Source organism: Ammodytes marinus, assembly GCF_949987685.1.
Source record: "Ammodytes marinus genome assembly, chromosome: 9".
NCBI lineage: Eukaryota > Metazoa > Chordata > Actinopteri > Uranoscopiformes > Ammodytidae > Ammodytes > Ammodytes marinus.
The window spans coordinates 22,824,302-22,844,131 of NC_137213.1; the positions used below are offsets into that span (position 1 = coordinate 22,824,302).

At 43.1% G+C, this 19,830-nt stretch overlaps 1 protein-coding gene across 2 annotated transcripts in view; it reads right to left on the reverse strand.

Moving 5' to 3' along the window:
• Nucleotides 1-3: 3 nt before the first annotated feature.
• The window catches only part of LOC307255793 (abl interactor 1-like), a 32,242-nt gene continuing 12,415 nt past the window's right edge, over nt 4-19,830 (reverse strand). Inside the window, exons 3-10 of one of the 2 annotated variants that reach the window (XM_080034579.1) lie at nt 16,008-16,184; nt 12,110-12,213; nt 11,695-11,835; nt 10,458-10,558; nt 9,552-9,767; nt 5,322-5,411; nt 3,084-3,269; nt 4-2,917 (exon numbers count right to left, since the gene is read on the reverse strand). In XM_080034579.1, coding sequence (XP_079890705.1) covers nt 2,742-2,917; nt 3,084-3,269; nt 5,322-5,411; nt 9,552-9,767; nt 10,458-10,558; nt 11,695-11,835; nt 12,110-12,213; nt 16,008-16,184 — 1,191 coding nt within the window. In that variant the 3' untranslated portion in view covers nt 4-2,741. The remainder of the gene's footprint in view (nt 2,918-3,083; nt 3,270-5,321; nt 5,412-9,551; nt 9,768-10,457; nt 10,559-11,694; nt 11,836-12,109; nt 12,214-16,007; nt 16,185-19,830) is intronic. The other variant, XM_080034580.1, reaches the window with a different exon arrangement.

Consider the following 19,830-nt stretch of genomic DNA (forward strand, 5'->3'; position numbering starts at 1 on the left):
ACATATAGTGGTTACATGCCTATGATACAAATCATATTTTCAAAGCTTGTATTTATTCACAAATGAATATATATTTGTATTTCTGCATCTTACATTTTTTAACGCCTGTTTCAACCGCTTCGGACACACAAAACACCCACTGTTGTCCATTGTTTCAATGAGCTGTTTATTACAAAAAGACTGTACATAAATTTCAATGACCACATCCTATGTACAAACCGAGAGAAGACTAATATTGGATTCTGTTCCCATGAACATTTAAGTTACCCCACACGTTTCATCATTAATAAAAACACACGTTAAAGAAAGGCGCCTTGACCTGTGATGCCCTGAAATGCTAGACGTTGAGTGGTAAACATTACAAAGTTTTGTACGTCAGTGGTTGTCTCATGGTTTCTCTATGAAAAACGTATAAATAAATCCTTTACATACAAACTGCTTGCGCACCTTTCTCAGCAGTGTCTGACACAAAAAAAAACAAGTTGATTGCAAAGCTAGAAAATACATTAGGTAGAAAAAGTTATTGTTTTTTCTCACAAAAAAAATGAGCTCATGATCATGATGGACAAAATACAATCAAGAATGGGATGTAGGGGCAAATCATTCACTGTTATGACGTTTAGATACTGCACTTTCATGCACTGAGGCTGAATGAATACTGTTGCCATTATCTCTCTCTTTAAGTCTTATGTAGAAAACTGAAAATGTTACCTTCTGGGTTGTATTCCTATCATCGCAACATAAGGAAGTTTGTATCCATTTCAAAATAAAAGTTCAATGCCCTGTTATTTTCTAAAGTATACATGATTATGTTTTTTTATGTGGTTTATGACAAACAAAGATTCTTAGATAATAATTATAATAATAGATGATAAACATTAGTTTCAATTTTACTAGACAGCGGGCTTTTACTTGCACAGACAATCCCTTTGTAAGAGCAGGCATCTTATTTTGCAAAAGCAGTAGAAAATCAGATGAGAAGTCCTCGTATCAGCAATGATTCTAAAGTAAAGTAAGTTCATTCCTTCACCGCAGTAAGCAGGTGTCATTCATATGTAGCACAGACTTCAATCTGTGTGTCTGTAAATAACAAACATGACAAAAACATACTGTTGAGTAGCAGACTGAATAATTCCCTAGTTACATTACTGCTGAGTGGCCTACATTCACTACAATGCAGACGCTTACAATCAGATCTGATGGATGTTCAACCCTCTGGGACATTAAATCCCTTGGTGCATCTCTACAGTGTATAGAGAAAGCTTTATTCTGAGGTTGTTTGGGTTTGGCGATTCTGGTTATTGAGCACCAAATGTGAAGCACCGCACCAGCAACCACTGGGAGAACAGACGACCAGTGTCAAAATAGTGAGTTGGTATTCCTGGATAGCATATCAAAGCAGTGGTCAGAAGAATCATCACAGCCGTCAATAACCAATCAGCAGCTATTTCCAACACAATGGAAGAAAAAAAAGAAAAAAAACATGAAGACAAACGGGTTACTTAGTCCTTCCTTGTCTCGGAGCTCTGCTACAGTAGCTGGACAGCAATCGCCAAATAAGAGTGACAGCGACCGTAAAGATATGACCATGTCTGAACACAGAACCGATGAAAAGGTTGGAATAAAATGATTAAGTTCACATGGCACTGTGAGTTTGATGAATAAAATGAATATTCAAAAATAAAATAAAAACTATTTGGAAAAAAACAACATCCAATCTTGGCATCATGTCCACAGACGCTGATGGAGACCTCACAGGTGGAACACACACTATCTGACAAAATGTGCTGTACTGGCAGCTTCTCACGTTACACTTTATATACAAGTTAGAGAACGGAAAGAAAACATCACCAGATAAGAAGAAACGCTTTTCTCTTTTTTTCTTTTGTAATGCATTCTATACACTCAGTTCACCCCTTTCTTTTTTGTTGACAGCATCCCCACTGACACAGAGCATAGTAAATACACAACTCGAGGTTGCTTTTGTTTGTTCCTTCTCAAACATCTTGTGATTGGGACATCGACCGCATTGAACATTCACTGGTGTCCTAATGCACTTGTTGATGTCTCTTTGTCCTTTTTGTTTCTTCTGTTTTTTGATAAGGGAAGATGGATGTTTTTTCTGAAAGGAGGGAAGGGTTGGTCTGCAGGTCTACAGTGCAAATTAAAAAAGGGGGATAGCTTTTTATTCATACTAATTGCTGCACTGCCTCAACATGAAATCGCGGTAATACTTCACCCTTCTGCATACACTGCAAAATACTGGAAATGTCGGTTGCACATATTGTACACAAACTAACACTCTAAATCTAGATTTACCTGGACCCCTTTTAAACTATATTCTGATTGTATATAATTTCTTGTGAGGCAAAATGTGACCCTTGGAAGTTTGAAAAAGTGCTACCGACCACCGCAGATTGGGAAGAGTGGTAGCGAGAAGGCCTTGATCTCCTCCCTTTGCTCCACAGTGTAAACTAACAGACCCGGGTCTTCCAAAGTTCAGCATCCTCCATTGTTGTGCTATACTTCTTTTTTGTTTGAGCACACCTAAACTGTGGAAGCACAAGCCCCCACTCAACCCAAAAAAGAAAACTTTTTTTTTAAGTTCACCATGGCACTTCATTCAAAATGGGAGCTGTATGAAGTTCAATCACTTGACTGCATACATCTGTACATCTTCACAGGTTAACCTCTGTTTAAAACTGCAGTGTCTTTTTGGGGTGTTCTTTTTTTTCTCTCTTTTAGTCAGCATAGTGCATGATAGACTCGACGTAGTTTCCGGGGAAGAGTCCGGTGACGCCGTTACTGACGCCCTCAAACCAGCCGTCATCGTTCTTCTTGATGATGTAGATGATGGATCCCTCCATGAAGGACAGCTCGTCCTCCTTGTCCTTGGAGTAGTCATAGATGGCCACCACTGGGGGGGGGGGAGGGGGAATGAACGATCAGAAGAAAGTCAATGACCAATTTTACATGCACACTAGTAGTCCAATATTAAAGCCGGTTAAGATCATATTCCAAATAAGACATTGCCATGTAAACAGGTGTAACAAAGTGTAAAGAAAGAGAGAAAAACAACTAACCTTTCTCTAAATATGTCTTGGGGGCCCACTGTGGGTCTGCTTCAGAGTAAGGGTCACTGTAGTGAACCACTGCGGCCTCCTCTTCCTCATAGTCCGCCGGTGGGGGAGGAGGAGGGGGAGAATGCTCCTCAAACACATTGATGTCCATGGGGGGAGGCGGAGGGGGCGGGGCCGGGCTGTCTGTGACTGAGGGCACAAACATCCAATCAGGGCAAAGCAAAGTGTTCCCTTATCCTGAACGCTGCAGTACATTTTTATAGGTGCCCTCCTGCCTCAACAATCCAATACTTTTCCTAACTATGTATTCTATTCTAACTATTATGTAGTCAGTATACTTTTCAATAATACTTTGAACTAGTATGCATATTGTCAAATGTAATGTTTCAATATAGACAACCATCATCTATACTAAATCAGACTGATTCATTAGGGCCACACCGGCCCTTTCTTGGATCAATTTGAAACCCCTGATCTAGACAAACTATGACACAAATGAAACCCATGCAGACAGTGAGTGCCTATTGATGTGCAGTCATTTAAATGTCCACTAGAGGGAAGCTTAGTGTCCTTTTGACTCTTCAGTGTTATCCCACAGCATCTACTACTCCTACTACTATGCTATGGAGGGAATTCTATATTTCATTTAAATTAAGTTATATTTTCTGGGTTCTATGTCCTAGCATTTAGCCCAAACACTTTAAATTCCTATTTTAGGTCCTGATGTCTTTCGCTGGCACTGGCATTCTTAGGTCTGTACACTTTGTTTGTGCTTGTGATTCAAGCGTCCTCGTGGGGCCAGTTTCCCTGCAGGCTTATACACCCACAGGTCCAGAGATGAAAGAAAAACGTCAACCTCTTCTCTGACTAATTCATAAACTCGTGAATTAAACAAACTGCAACGATGCACCAGAGGAGAGAGAACTGGATTTAATGCATCAATTCATTTCCAATCTGCTTGCGTTCCTTTTCTTTCCACCGGTCTGACAAGTGACTTTACATCTGTTTAAGCGTTGGGAGCAAATGAAAATGCTTCACTGTGTAACAATAGCTGTCTTGGATTGAGTAAGCACAATCCATCACCCCTCTAGGGCCAGTGTAAACACAGCATACATTACATTGAGTCAGTTTGAGTATAAAGTTGGCGAGCGCTTTTTCTGACTGAATATTGACCTCTCCCTATACAAACTGTGTAGTGACAGTAAATCACAGCTCAAGGATACAGAAAAAGCAAGATATACTTCATTAAAGATTGAAAGCATGTGAGCCGGAACCTGTTTTTGAGAGTGTTATCCAGTATTAGAGTAGAGACATTTGAGTTAAGTATTTCCTTGGCTCATTGTTGCTGTGTTTTTTTTCCGTCTATTCAGTTGGGGTGCTGGTCATATTAACTACCCAGTTTTCTTTCTATTTACATACTAATAATCTCCGTTAGTTTCTACTGCTGGAAATGCAAATGGCATCACTTCCTGTGTGCCAGAGGGGCCTCTAAAAGGGGAAAATCTTTTTTCTTTTTTGCTAATTAAGATCTCAAACCTGGGTTAACATTTAAGGCGTAACCTGTTCTTGATTTGACTGTATATGACTCATATCGTGCTCAGTGTGCCTTGGCAACCTGTGTTGCGTTCGAGCAGACGAACACAGACAGTTGGACTGGCCACACAGCTGTATATCTGCAGACAGACAGGCAGGCAGACAGAGAATCAGGACACGGCATCAGGTCGCATTCTCTCTCTCTCTCCGCTGGACAAGGAGTAGCGGAAAGCACGCCTCGGGTGATCCTCCATCACCATGGCAACAGACAGACAGCTCCCCACCCGAAACACAGTGCAAGAAAAGGTGTGCTGAGCGTATGTAGAGCCATGTGTGACGCAGTGGGTGGAATCAAAGAGCTCTGATAACAGGATGTGACATATCTGCTGGCATGTGTAGTGACCATAGAGAGTATATATAAAAGTAGTAGTAGTGACTTCAAATATTCTCACTTGAAACGTTGTGAAAGCCTTGTGCCTCTTTTGAATTTAGTTCAGTAAGAGATTTATAATTGAGGAAATTCAATACATTTTTTAGTTGTTGTCCACTTACTCAGACACATTATGAGTGAATTTGTCTGTCTAAGAGGTTGTGAATATGCACAGCAGGGATGTGCCGTGTATACAGTCAGTGGCTGTAACAATGCATGTCGTTCTGCGTCACTTATTTTAATGCACACATGCCTATTTGTATGGATTGTCTACTTACTGCTCTCCTGCATTCTGGCCACAAAGCCGGTGAGAGGGATCTGTGGGGTGAGCTGGACCATCGGAGGAGGAGGTGGAGGAGCCACTGACACTGGAGCAGCAACCACCACAGACAGGCAGGCAGAGCAGCAGAGAGAGAGAGACAGCAACGATAGGTGAGAGAGGGCGAGAGACACAAGAAAGAAATAGGACGATGAAGTCAAAATACAGAATAGAGAAAGGGAGGGGGAAGAAAAAATAGAGAACAAAAAGCGGGGACAGTGAGCGATACAGTGCAGGAAGCATCGCTTGGCAACTCATTCTAATGTTTCCAACCAGTCTTCTTTCTTTTTGTCAAGCTTGGCTAAAGACACATTCATCTCAGTCTGAGAATCTTCCTCCTCAGCGTCTGTTTCAAGTCAAAAGCGTTAAAAGGGTGTGGCTGGTGGCAATAGGTTTCTGCTACAGTCAAAGAGCTGCGAAACAAAACACACGCCCCAAAACATGACAGTGTGTGTGTGGTAGAAATAGCACAGCACAGAAAAAAAGGCACTAACAAGAAGAGCTGCAGCATCGGTACCTGATCCGACAGTAGGTTGACTTCAATGCTAAATTAGCGCAGTGTGTCTGGGGTCAAGTGCCACATTTAGTTCAATCACACCTTACACCTCATTTCAATCTTAGGCCCCTAAAATGAGGCTTTTTTGCTACATTGTTTTTTTTAAAAGGAGAAATAATTTATAGACAAACAAAGAGGAAGACAGCTATCCTTGTTTAAATACATAATGTCACACACACACAGTCACTCCAGGTGTGAGTCATAAATCACAAATCACATGTAATGGAGGGGCATCTGTAATCTCACTGGGCAGTAATGTCTTATTATTCCGCCCTGCTCTCGACGCAGAGCCTCATCCGTCCACAGCTACACCCTGTTAGATCAATGAGCTCCCTGCTTTGCCTCTATGACATTCACCAGAAAAACGCCTCTCTTTTTTTTGCTTTGAATTATATTTCAATGAGCAGACATCACAGAGATCATATGATGTCCCTTAGAGCTCTGCATCGCTGTCTCTCACACAGCTTCAAGATGTCTGTCCTTTGAGAGAGAGAGAGAGAGAGAGAGAGAGAGAGAGAGAGAGAGAGAGAGAGAGAGAGAGAGAGAGAGAGGCCATTAGACGATAGAATGGCTCGGAGGAGTGACGCCTGCCAAAATACAGTCTTCTCTTCTGACAGAAAAATATGCATGATGTGTCCTGTGTTGCAGCTGTCCACGCGTCTTGTCCCTGCCTGTCTCTCGTGAACATGAAGAGGCCTTTCCCCCATATGACTAAAGTGATAATGTCATAATTCGATTAGAAATGTTAATGAAACACTGTGTGCGGCCCGTGCTGAGGTGGGAAGGTTTCAACAGCCCCTGGACTCAGTAATTATCGCTCCTCGTTCATTTTTCATTAGCCTGCAGAAGAGCTTGCCCATGCGTATCCCTTTGACCCAGAGGACACTTTCTGGCAGCTTAACATAATTATTTTTGGAGAACGGAAAATAACTGCCAAGAAAGGGCGGTACAAAAATTAAAACACAAGCTTCCTCTCTGCTTTGTACATATTTTATGTGAGACTATTTCCAAACACCATCCACGTATGAAAACACGCCATAAATAACATGCATAATACATGATAAAAATAAAATGCGTTACAGCCTCTGATAACTTGGCCTAAAATAGTAAAAATCTATCTATGATAACAAAGTTGGGTGTCTCAATAAGCTTTGACCACTTACTGATTGAAAATAAATGTTCATAAATATTATAAAACATAGTTAAAACAAAATATGCTTTTTTTATTGTCTAGACCGTTTGACAGGACTGTGCATGGGTGGCCATATCAAATGGTCTCCATGGCAACAGTAATTGTTTTATAGAACTTTTGGGCCGAGAACTGCCGTGATTGGTTCAAAAATACCTATTGTGTCCTAAGAACCAGAGCATAGCCCGCCTCATCTAAACCGAATTCCTGTACAATGTATCAAACTTAAATGAAAATATCTTTAATCTGGATTGATACATATGCTGAACTCCTTTCAGATGCTTACTATCATGCAACTTACTCCCCCAAAGTACATACAGGTAGGTAGAAGGATTTTGTGGATTTGGATTGACACCGGCTGAGTTACCTGTGTTCTATGGGTAGGCGGGGCTGAGTTACCTGTGTTCTATGGGTAGGGGGCGGGGCTGAGTTACCTGTGTTCTGTGGGTAGGGGGGGGCTGAGTTACCTGTGTTCTATGGGTAGGCGGGGCTGAGTTACCTGTGTTCTGTGGGTAGGGGGGGCTGAGTTACCTGTGTTCTATGGGTAGGGGGGGGCTGAGTTACCTGTGTTCTATGGGTAGGCGGGGCTGAGTTACCTGTGTTCTGTGGGTAGGGGGGGCTGAGTTACCTGTGTTCTGTGGGTAGGGGGGGGCTGAGTTACCTGTGTTCTATGGGTAGGGGGGGCTGAGTTACCTGTGTTCTGTGGGTAGGGGGGGGCTGAGTTACCTGTGTTCTGTGGGTAGGGGGGGGCTGAGTTACCTGTGTTCTATGGGTAGGGGGGGCTGAGTTACCTGTGTTCTATGGGTAGGGGGGGCTGAGTTACCTGTGTTCTGTGGGTAGGAGGGGGCTGAGTTACCTGTGTTCTATGGGTAGGGGGGACTGAGTTACCTGTGTTCTGTGGGTAGGGGGGGGCTGAGTTACCTGTGTTCTGTGGGTAGGGGGGGGGGGCTGAGTTACCTGTGTTCTATGGGTAGGGGGGGCTGAGTTACCTGTGTTCTGTGGGTAGGCGGGGCTAAGTTACCTGTGTTCTGTGGGTAGGGGGGGCTGAGTTACCTGTGTTCTGTGGGTAGGCGGGGCTAAGTTACCTGTGTTCTGTGGGTAGGAGGGGGCTGAGTTACCTGTGTTCTATGGGTAGGGCGGGGCTGATTTACCTGTGTTCTGTGGGTAGGGGGGACTGAGTTACCTGTGTTCTGTGGGTAGGGGGGACTGAGTTACCTGTGTTCTGTGGGTAGGAGGGGGCTGAGTTACCTGTGTTCTGTGGGTAGGGGGGACTGAGTTACCTGTGTTCTGTGGGTGGGGGGACTGAGTTACCTGTGTTCTGTGGGTAGGGGGGGCTGAGTTACCTGTGTTCTGTGGGTGGGGGGGCTGAGTTACCTGTGTTCTGTGGGTAGGGGGGGCTGAGTTACCTGTGTTCTATGGGTAGGCGGGGCTGAGTTACCTGTGTTCTATGGGTAGGCGGGGCTGAGTTACCTGTGTTCTATGGGTAGGGGGCGGGGCTGAGTTACCTGTGTTCTGTGGGTAGGGGGGGGCTGAGTTACCTGTGTTCTATGGGTAGGCGGGGCTGAGTTACCTGTGTTCTGTGGGTAGGGGGGGCTGAGTTACCTGTGTTCTATGGGTAGGGGGGGGCTGAGTTACCTGTGTTCTATGGGTAGGCGGGGCTGAGTTACCTGTGTTCTGTGGGTAGGGGGGGCTGAGTTACCTGTGTTCTGTGGGTAGGGGGGGGCTGAGTTACCTGTGTTCTATGGGTAGGGGGGGCTGAGTTACCTGTGTTCTGTGGGTAGGGGGGGGCTGAGTTACCTGTGTTCTGTGGGTAGGGGGGGGCTGAGTTACCTGTGTTCTATGGGTAGGGGGGGCTGAGTTACCTGTGTTCTATGGGTAGGGGGGGCTGAGTTACCTGTGTTCTGTGGGTAGGAGGGGGCTGAGTTACCTGTGTTCTATGGGTAGGGGGGACTGAGTTACCTGTGTTCTGTGGGTAGGGGGGGGCTGAGTTACCTGTGTTCTGTGGGTAGGGGGGGGGGGGCTGAGTTACCTGTGTTCTATGGGTAGGGGGGGCTGAGTTACCTGTGTTCTGTGGGTAGGCGGGGCTAAGTTACCTGTGTTCTGTGGGTAGGGGGGGCTGAGTTACCTGTGTTCTGTGGGTAGGCGGGGCTAAGTTACCTGTGTTCTGTGGGTAGGAGGGGGCTGAGTTACCTGTGTTCTATGGGTAGGGCGGGGCTGAGTTACCTGTGTTCTGTGGGTAGGGGGGACTGAGTTACCTGTGTTCTGTGGGTAGGGGGGACTGAGTTACCTGTGTTCTGTGGGTGGGGGGACTGAGTTACCTGTGTTCTGTGGGTGGGGGGACTGAGTTACCTGTGTTCTGTGGGTAGGGGGGGCTGAGTTACCTGTGTTCTGTGGGTGGGGGGGCTGAGTTACCTGTGTTCTGTGGGTAGGGGGGGCTGAGTTACCTGTGTTCTGTGGGTAGGCGGGGCCCCCGTTGATGTGAGGCTGCTGGGAGGAGACGGAGGGCGCGCGGCGGTAGGTGCCGGTGGCCGACACCATGGAGGCGGAGGAGGTGGTGGAGGAGTTGTGACGGGAGATCTGACGGGAGATGGTGCCGAACTGAGACATGGGGATGGGGCCCAGACCGGGGCCCTGGGGCACTGAGGCAGAGGACGTCACCACTGCAGGAGAGAAGGGGACAGACATGGGCAGGTTAAAAACCTCAGACAGATTGGTCACTTTGAGCTGTTAGCGGTAGTTTTTGTAACAATACGCAATGATTCTGATACTGTCTTATTTTCTGTATATTTCCATGCGAGTGGAAATAATAAGCTGCTGTCAGTATAATATCAGCATTTACATTTGTTTTACTTCAGTCAGCAGTACAGGTCCACAGCTTTAGAACCCAAAAAATACAGTACAAAACACTAATTATCTTAGTCTTACATACAGTCTCATTTCTCCCAGGCACACTTTACTTTCTTTATTTCTGTTCAACATGTATCTGCCCAGCAGTTTAGTTACTATACATTTAATATACTGTCTGTTTGAGACAAAAAAAAGGAAAGAAAAAGACCTGAATCAAGTAAAGTGCTGCCAATCATTCTTGAATTTTAAATGAACGTGCACATTTACACGGTTTATAAGGGTAACTTTTTGTTTGTTTCTTACAATCAATCCTTTTTCTTTGACCCGATAAAAGTCAATTTGAGTAAATGTAGATGAGGAAAAATGTAGGACAAGAACAGACCAATGAGAGCCAGAGAGGAAAAAAGACACCTGAGGGAGAGACAGAGTAATGAGCCTGCATATATCCACCACAGTGAACGGCAGTGAGTCCACACACTGCAGACACCTGTGATCAGCCTCACCTTGGCCCATACTGGGAGGGGAGGGGGTGGGCACTGCTAGAGGGATCCCCACTGCACTGCCTCCACTGTTCTCCCTGCCGCCACTCCCACCACTGCTGCCACTGCAGAAAGACAGAGAGGGAGAGAGAGAGAGAGAGAGAGAGAGAGAGAGAGAGATACTTAGTAGTGATCATTAGAGTAGGACGTGTGAGACAAACTCAATTACATGACATCGTTTGACATCCTATCATTACTGCCTCATAGTATGTCATTCCGTCATAACAATATGCTTGTGGAAACCGATTCAGACTGACTATGCCATGTGCTCATACAATGTTGATACTGGGAGAAAAAAATCTGGGAGCAGTTACACAGTGTAACAGGATAATACATGAGCCGAGATGTGTAAGGGTTTGCAAAAGGAGGAGGACCATTTTGAGGACAAAAATACTAGTGCAGTCCTCATAAGCAAGCTAGGGCAGATAAAATATTTTTTTTAATTAAAAAAATATAGTGTATAAGCTTTAGTGAGCAAACAAAGACAATTTTAAATACAGACTGCTTTTTAATGGGAAAAATGGTCTTTCATTTTCTGTAGTTGTGGATAAGCAGGTATAATGAACGGATGGATGTGTCTGCCCTCCAGCACATTCTATCTGTACTGAAACAATGCTGCCTTTAATTAGAGGGCTGTTCTATTTGTCCTGGCTGAACAGGGCCCATGCCTTTGTCCCGCTGCACTGTTGGTACATTTGGGGAAACGGTATAAAAAGGGGCTATAAGTACTAAGCTGTTCATTAAATATGAAGGTGACCACTCAAAAAGACTCAACTACCTTATCCTCTTAGTCAGTAAATTGATGCCATTGATTTTTAGGAGACAGTTAATTTTACAGCCACCTTTAATTACTAAAGATTAAAGTTTGGTAGAGCCTTGAGAAATTTAAAGCCATATGTAAAAGTCGTCGTGCCCTGATAGGTGCTAATACAAAACTATGACCTTGTCCACACGTAGTCACGTACAAGGGTATTATTTATTTGTTTAGCTTTTTCTGTACGGTTTTACCTTTGCTCCACACACAAACTGCATTTTAAGCCACCATAAACAGAGCTTTTGGTGAAAACTGAGACACCTGAAACCAGAGAGCCATCGTTTAAGTTATTATTATTTTAACACCAATGCAGTTGAGCTATATCAGAGAGAGAATAAATGGTGTCCAAACACAGAGTGAAGAAGAGAAGAGGTGGTTCCATGCTACCTGTGTGTCCTGGGTCTCTGGTTGAGTGAGGCTGTGCGTGCGGGGCTGTTCTGGCTGCCCAGTCGGGCCGGGCTCGTCATGTAGTCGTTGGGCACCACTGGAGGCTTCACCGGCTCCAGGGTCTTGTAGGAAGTGTTGCGCCTGGAAACAGATACAACATTAGCAAGAGAACACGGTTCATTCTCCATGTTTCCATCAAGCGCTGGTGCTTATCCTGGTGTCAAAACTAACCATTGCAAAATGTAGGAATTTTTCTCAAAATAACAATATTATTATACAATGGCACAAGGGTATAATGATACAGAGCCAATGTCTATAACAAAGACTATGTGTTCTGTTTGTACAAGAAAACATACACACAGAAAAAGAAGACGCAAAAGTATCTTATTTAAAAGCTATCACTGTAAATTCCTACCCTAGGGTACCACGACCAGCCATGGGGGGGCTTGGGGGTTTCTGTGTGGGGGGGTTGGTCCTGGAGAGTGTCCCTCCTCGTCCAGCTGCATTGTTCCCATGTTGCTGGAGGAGCAAGCACAAATTAACAAGTTACAACATCGTTTTTTTTTTTTTTTTTTTTTTTGTCTAATCCAATTTGTGCTTCTCCTGCCAGAGTCGCTAAGAAATGATGACTAAGCTTGAATAAAGTCGAATGAATTCATTTCAAACAAGATTCATCTTTGTGAGAAACACTTTCTGTCCACAGAATAATATAAAGACAAACACTGTAGATCAAGAGACACAGAGAGATGTTGGCGGAGAAAGAACAGGAGGCAACACTGAGTAGGTTTAACTGTGCATGTGTAATGGGATGTCACTCACTGACACTGATATGGAAAGAAATATACAGGATTTAGGAATATGTGTAGATAGAGTAAATACTTCAAATATGAAATACAATTTTTCATATTTCCTGTTACCATGTTTCTACATTAACTGCAACATACTGTCTCATGTTGACCCTACTAGAGTCTATACATGAATTAATCATTCATAACAGGCAACAGCAGAAAGTATTCTAATGTGTCATACTGTTTTGTTACAGTGGTTTTTCATGTAATCATATTTATTTAATGGAAACCTAATTCCATTCAAATTAAAATCATTAAAATCCCAAATTCTTGTTTACGTTGAAACAAATGGAAGACCGTGTTAATGGATAGCATACCTTGACTTAGAGTTTTATCAATACATGACAAATAGAAGTGAAAGACAACCATCTCTTACCTTGGCCTTAAGCCACTGAGTGCAAGCAGGGGGAAAGGGGAAGACAGAAAACAAGATGAGGCTCATTGGTTAATGGTTAGAAAAGTTAAGAGTTATTAGTGAAAAAAAGTGTGGAAATGAAGCATTATGCATGGACCCAACGTCTATACTTCATTAATTATTACATTTGTATTTACAGTATATGGAGTTGATAGAGCATCGTGAAGAATAAGGCAAGAGAGTAGAGAAAGGGTGAAGGAGACTCATACAATGTAACATAAGTCTATGATTATTTATCAATACTGAATTAAAAGTACAGCTGAATGGGCACAACTACTACAGTATGCCTCAATAGTTATTCCATCAATGATAATAATTGTGACATTTAGGAAGCTGACAATGATTTAGATGATTTTCTTATTATTTAGTTTATACAATGTCAGAAATGAGAAAGAAAAAAATCTTACAGACTTGATAGACTTTGACTCTTTTACTTATAATAACCTAGACGACTATTCGATGACCAAAATCACTGATGAATGATCGACACATTTTTCAGCACTGATGACTTGTCACTCATCTTGAGTCACATTCTATTACACATTTATCATGCATTATATATAGTACAGATACAGAATGTGGCATTTTATCTGCTACAATAAAACCCTGCCTGAGCTCACATTTTTCTACGTCATGCGTTCCTATTTATAGTCAGACACCTGCCTGCCTGAAATGAAACCCACATCAAGCAGACCCAATTTACATAGAGGAAAACAATGACTTCCTTTTGTTTCAATTTGCAAGCAAAAGTAGTATAAAAAAAACAAATAAAATAAATAAAAAAAACAGAAAAGAGTGAAACCATGTCGGATCAAATAGACATAGTGAAGCTACTCCCCATGTGTCTGTGTGTGTCTGGGTGTGTGTGTGTGTGTGTGTGTGTGTGTGTGTGTGTGTGTATGTGTATGTGCGTGCGTGTGTGTGTGTGTGTGTGTGCGCGTGTGTGCGTGTGTGTGTGTAAACTAGTCTATTCTGTGTGCCTAATTGTCTAGACTTGTGTTGGAGACTGTAACCGGCAAAATAATCACTTCAATTGCGAGACACAATAGAAATAATGAGCAGTGAGCTGCATGTGGCGTTGCCAAAGCTTAAAGTGTTGCACCCAGGCATTTAAAAGAAATAAAACTGGCCAATAAAGCAGTGTGGTCATAAATAAGAGGGGTTGAGGTGTCCATGTCGCCGTGGTAACTGCCAGTCCTGCCAGTAAATTCTGTTAGGGTCTGTACTTGTGAATGGGTCTTTTTCCGTGTTCAAGTCTCATCTATGCATGAGTGAGTTCCTCTGGTTCATCATGCAAGACAGCCGGGATGACGAACACTCACGGGTATATATCCACCGCAGGCCCGGGAGCAAATATGCTACATGGATGGAGTGTAAATAAGCTGCTATTTCCCACACGATATGAACACACCACAGACATGTAAGTGTGTACACGAAAAACAAACGTGCAGAGAAACACGCGTGCATTGATAGACTTCTCAGAATGCTGCACGTTTCCATCCAGCGTGTCTGCTGGTGCAGTAGGCGAGTATGAAATGATGTCAATCCTGCTGAATTATTCACAGACGTGTGTGAGGGAGAAAGTGTTCCGCGGTTGAAATATGGAATGCGATATGCATTTGTGTTTTGCACAGAGCCAGACAAATGCACATCAGTGAAAAAAATAAATGCAGTCGGGGGAACACACACACAGAAGCCAGACAGAGATATCACAGAGAATTTAAAATCAGCCAGTAGCCAGACCATCTTCAGTGCCCCCTTCCTAAGGTTATTCTCATCTTACCCTTTAAAGGTGGAATCAGCGATTTAGGAGAACGTTTTTCCTGTCAAAATCAGTAAATATCTATCCATGAACCAAGGGGGCCCACCATAACTAGCAACATGCCAGTCCACAGAGCCTAAGCTGTGTATTAACAATGGATTTCTTTTTTCAGCACACACAGTACTGACAGGTAGTAGATCATGTGGGGATAGGCATATTCACTGATTTTGATAAAAATGATTTGAAGACAAGCATTCTCCAGAATCACTGACTCCACCTTTAAACCCCTAAATAACTTGAATTAAAAGGTGCAAACCAAATGTAGACACCCAAACTTAGTAATTCTACAGAAGCCTGACTGCTTTTACTGAACTGCGGTTTTTCTATGCACATATATCTGAAAAGGTATCAGCGTAAAAAGTTGCCCATTTTCTAGCATCTACACTAGCTTCTGCAGAGATCCATCATTTTTGCAGCGTCCCCTGAACGATGGCCCATTTGCATTGTGGGCCGATTCCAAATCTGTCTCAGTGTGGAGCCAGCTCTCAGAGGAGGAGACACTGGCTTTCTCAATTTGAATCAGCCGATGTTTGAAAACCAGCAGACAGTCACTATCTCCACAGAGACAGACAGGGATGGAGAGGCCGTGGCAAACACACCGCGCAAATGTGTGACGCCGGCAATCAATAGCACATGACTGTGTGTATGTACAAACTGCCACACACACACACACACACGCAAAAACACACACATCGTTTTAATAGGCGGAAGAGGGGAGAGGAGGCAGCGGATGGCCCATGGAGAGAGAGAATGGAAATGAACCGGAAAAGGGTTGAAAGAATATTTTTGCACAATTCAAAAAGGGATGGTGAAAGTAGCACTCGGCCAAGATGTCTCTCTCTCTTGCTCACACTATGGATGATACACACACACACACACACACACACACACACACACACACACACACACACACACACACACACACGCACACACACACACGCACACACACACACACACACAAATGCACACTTTTAACTTTCAGCTAAGGAAGGAAGTTGTTACTAAGCATGAACAAAAGCTGCAACAGTCTTCTTATGGTGAAGCTTGGAAAGTGCTTTTTGGAAAAACCAGTAGTTAAAAAGTGAACAGAAACTAGTAATGATACGAGTTAATATATACAATATACACTGACATTTAAGACTGTTTGTCTTCACTAAAAAGTCTCTAAAAACAAACAATGAGGATTGGATTTATATTGACACAATGAGCAAATTAAAACCCTTCTTACTTTGACCCCGTGTCCCACATCGTCCAGCAGTGTGTAGTCGATGGGCTTCCGGATGTAGCGCACCGGCCGCTCCATGTTGCCCGGGGCGATGATCTTGTGTGTGCGAGCAGTGTTCTTATTGGTGGTCAGGATGCCGATCTCTCGACGCGCCACCTTCTCCTTATGAATGTCCACTGTCTGCAAGGGAGAGAAATGAAGAGGTGGTGGGTTAATAACAAGAAATTTAGGGTTTTATTTAGCATATTGTAATGTTCTTAAATTCCCCAAATGTTTTATTCACGTCAACTCAAGAGCTATACCTTGTTTTAGACAGGTTATTACTAGACGCATGTGTGATTTTTCATTTGTTTTGAAAAGAGATTGAATGGCATTATACTGCTAAAAGGCCTCAGTAACAGTAATATGCTTTTTTTTTTAATACAAACCCGACACATGCTCCATCGGTTTCACATTCTCTCAGGAGCTCAGGGGGCATATCACCTCCCTTCCCTTCCCTTCCCTGTTTGGATTCAATTATGAAAAACACCTGGAAGAAATATTCCATTTCGTAACAGCGGCTAAACAATGCAAAAGCATCGGTAGAGTCTTTTATTTTTCTTCCTTATATGGCTTGAACAGGCAGGACAAAAGATGGTTTTAAATATGAATACTTTCAGGGCCCCGTTCGAGGGCTTTTATAGGTTCATGTTCCCACTATATTTCCTTTTTATTCAAGAATATATAAATAAATCCCTATTTGAGTAAGCATATTAACTATTATTTTTGACAGTGATTACTTGAGAACCACATTTATTTGTTTTATTTCATCCTGTAAATTCCTCTATGGTGTTTCAATTCCCCAGACCTCCCACTGCTTGGACACACACTGTGAAACTCCTATGGACCCTGTATTTTGCTCTACTGGCCCACACCCTGGGGCCCATTTGAAGACGCTCGCCTATTGAAAACGCTGGTGACCTCCATCTCATCTTGTGCCATTACAGTCATCGTTGCTGACAGCACCCGTTCACAGCACCGACTGGCTTTCAATTTATGAATGATAGATGGAGATGGAAGGGGGTGGGGGGTGGGGGGGGGGGGTGAACGACAAGTGTGCAAGAATAAGGGAGGGCGGAGGGCTTCATCTCTGGAATATAGTGGCATATAAGTACATCTGTATATTGTAGAAGAGGCTTATTTGAAATGAAAATAAATCACACAAGTTGTGAGAAAGCCACTTGTCCACCAGGTGTTTTTCAGTGTGGGCTAAACCATAGAATGAGAAAAGGGGATGGAACAATGTGTTTTCTTTTGTATTTTCCTTTTCTCCCCACCTTTAGTAAAATAAACTCTAGCCGAGGTAGAGGTTTTGCACTATTTAATGTCTTAATTTAAAGACACTTTATTTATAGTATTGTTTGCTTTCATTGTTTGTTTTTCATTTCACCTTTTCTATTAAAGACGTGGTTTGCCCAAAACTTATTCAAAGTTATTGTTTGTGGCATTCAGACAGTTTTTTCAGACAGACATTTCGGCACCGCCTGATCATATCCAGTTTTAAATGGTTTGAAACATTTATCCTAATAGGTGTGTGTGTGTGTGTGTGTGTGTGTGTGTGTGTGTGTGTGTGTGTGTGTGTGTGTGTGTGTGTGTGTGTTGTGTGTGTGTGTGTGTGTGTGTGCGCGTGTGTGTTATAGATGTGTGTGTTAGTCTGTGTGTTGATATAAGGGTGCTAGTGTGTGTGTGTGAATGGATATAAGGATGTGTGTTTTAGAAGTGTGTGTGTGAGCGAGAGCCACAGAGCAACGAGGTCACCCATCAATCCACCACTCAGACATCTCATCCAGTGGAAGCCGACAGCTCCATCCACTGCTTCCACCGCCTCTCTTTCTGGCTTCTGGAGATTGGAAGTCTGATGGCTGCTGTGAGGTTAACCCGCGATATGCCGCACCCACCTGCCAACATCTCTGTGTGTATGTGTTACATGACGTCTGTGTGCTGCATGTGAGATATACAGAGAGAATATGCTAGGCTCCTTTCTTAGGAGAGGAAACTGAAAGCGTCACGCCCTGCTTCAGCTGGGAAGTAAGAAAAAAAAAATACGAAAAGACGCCGCCTATTTCCTGCCAGTGATAGGTCAGTGGAGGTGGGGTAGAGCAGATTAGAGAAAGTGAGAACAGAACTCAGAGGCATAGACAGTTGGAGAGAAAGAGAGAGAGAGAGGGGAAAATACTGTATGTAAAAACTATAAGCCAAATCGGATGGGCTGCCATGGTCAAAAGAGGAACATTTAAGAAGAGCAAGAGCAGATGCTAAGAGAGAGTTTAGTTAGTGTCTCAAATTCTGCTCTCACTGTGACTTCACTGTAAAACCATTAAAAGAACCATCCAGAATTACTTTTGAAAACGTGCAAAAATCATGGCACACATCTGTAGGGGATGTCTGGACCCTGTCAGCTCCATTTCAGCATCTCCTGTTCACACACACACACACACTGCTATCTCAATGAGGTGATCTGTATGAAAATGTAGACATAATGGCTGTTACCTAATCAGTGATGACAGACCTCTGTCTGCCCCGTCCTGCTCTCTCTCTCTCTCAATCTCATTTTCCTCTCGTAATCTCTTTACTCTAATAAACATCTGGCTGTCTGCTCAACCTCTGTGTGTTGTGTTGCTGAGAGCAGATGGCTCAGCTGTCATTTTCACTGCAGGATAGAGTATATCTACTATATATAGGAGGCTTTAGCCTTATACAGCTGTGTTCTTAGCACATGATTAGCCTCTGCAGTACACAGCAGAACATGGTGTAAGTTGTTACACCCATGTTGAAGTGGTATTGGCAAGAGGGAAAAGATGATGCAGTCTGTATTGAGAGTCCAAGGCGTGTCAGCAGCAGATGTGTGATTCACGTCAATGATCTCATACATGGTTTCGGTAACATGTCTGTTAAATTCAGACAATTCCACTGTACGGTTGACATTATATTATGTTACAACTGGTGTGACTGAAACCTCATTTAGTGTATCAAGGTCCCAATCATTTTTGGAATTTTACATAATTCTAGGCACATTCTGCACTTAGGCGAATGTGGTAGGACAGCAGGACTCGTAAAACAGGAGTAAAGAGACTCATGGGACGTTTATCGCATCGCAACAGAATCCTTGGTTTGGGTTTTGACACCAGAACTTAACGCAGACACATCTTGAGGCACAACCGCTCAACTTAACCGACACACTCACAGAGAAGAGTGCATGTTTTATACTGCGACAGTTCTGCCTTGATTAAATATGCTGTTGCTTTTCATTTGGGTAGAGTCAGTTTGTGTATAGCATTGTGACAGCCTCTGCTTCCGTGGGCTTTTTAAACCCTACAGAGACGGGACTTGGGTTTGGCAGCAACGTTTGGCTACCTTCTCTCTCTAATCCCATTCTAACTCTCTCGTGTTGAGACTATTTGCACAGTCTGTAAGCCAGAAAAAATGGTTGGCACAACCAAGCAAGGTAATTCTTGGACAAATCACTACTAGTAGAATGAATCAAGCCCCAGGAGTAAACTCGTACGAAATGTAACAGTAAATTTACTTTTTTTAAGGGTTGAGAGGCAATTCCAACCCATCTGTGCCTGAGAGATATAACTACTTGTATGGTACCTTCTCTTACGACACTACGTACCACTATGAAACTTCTGAGACAAAGAAATACCATTTATTATTTATATTACATTTATTTATTTATATTGACTACATCTTATCTCTACTTCCTTATAAAAGGTGCTAGTCTACATTACAGCATCACTCCTCATATAAAAAAGTATGTTAATTGCATATTCTCAATTTAAGGAAA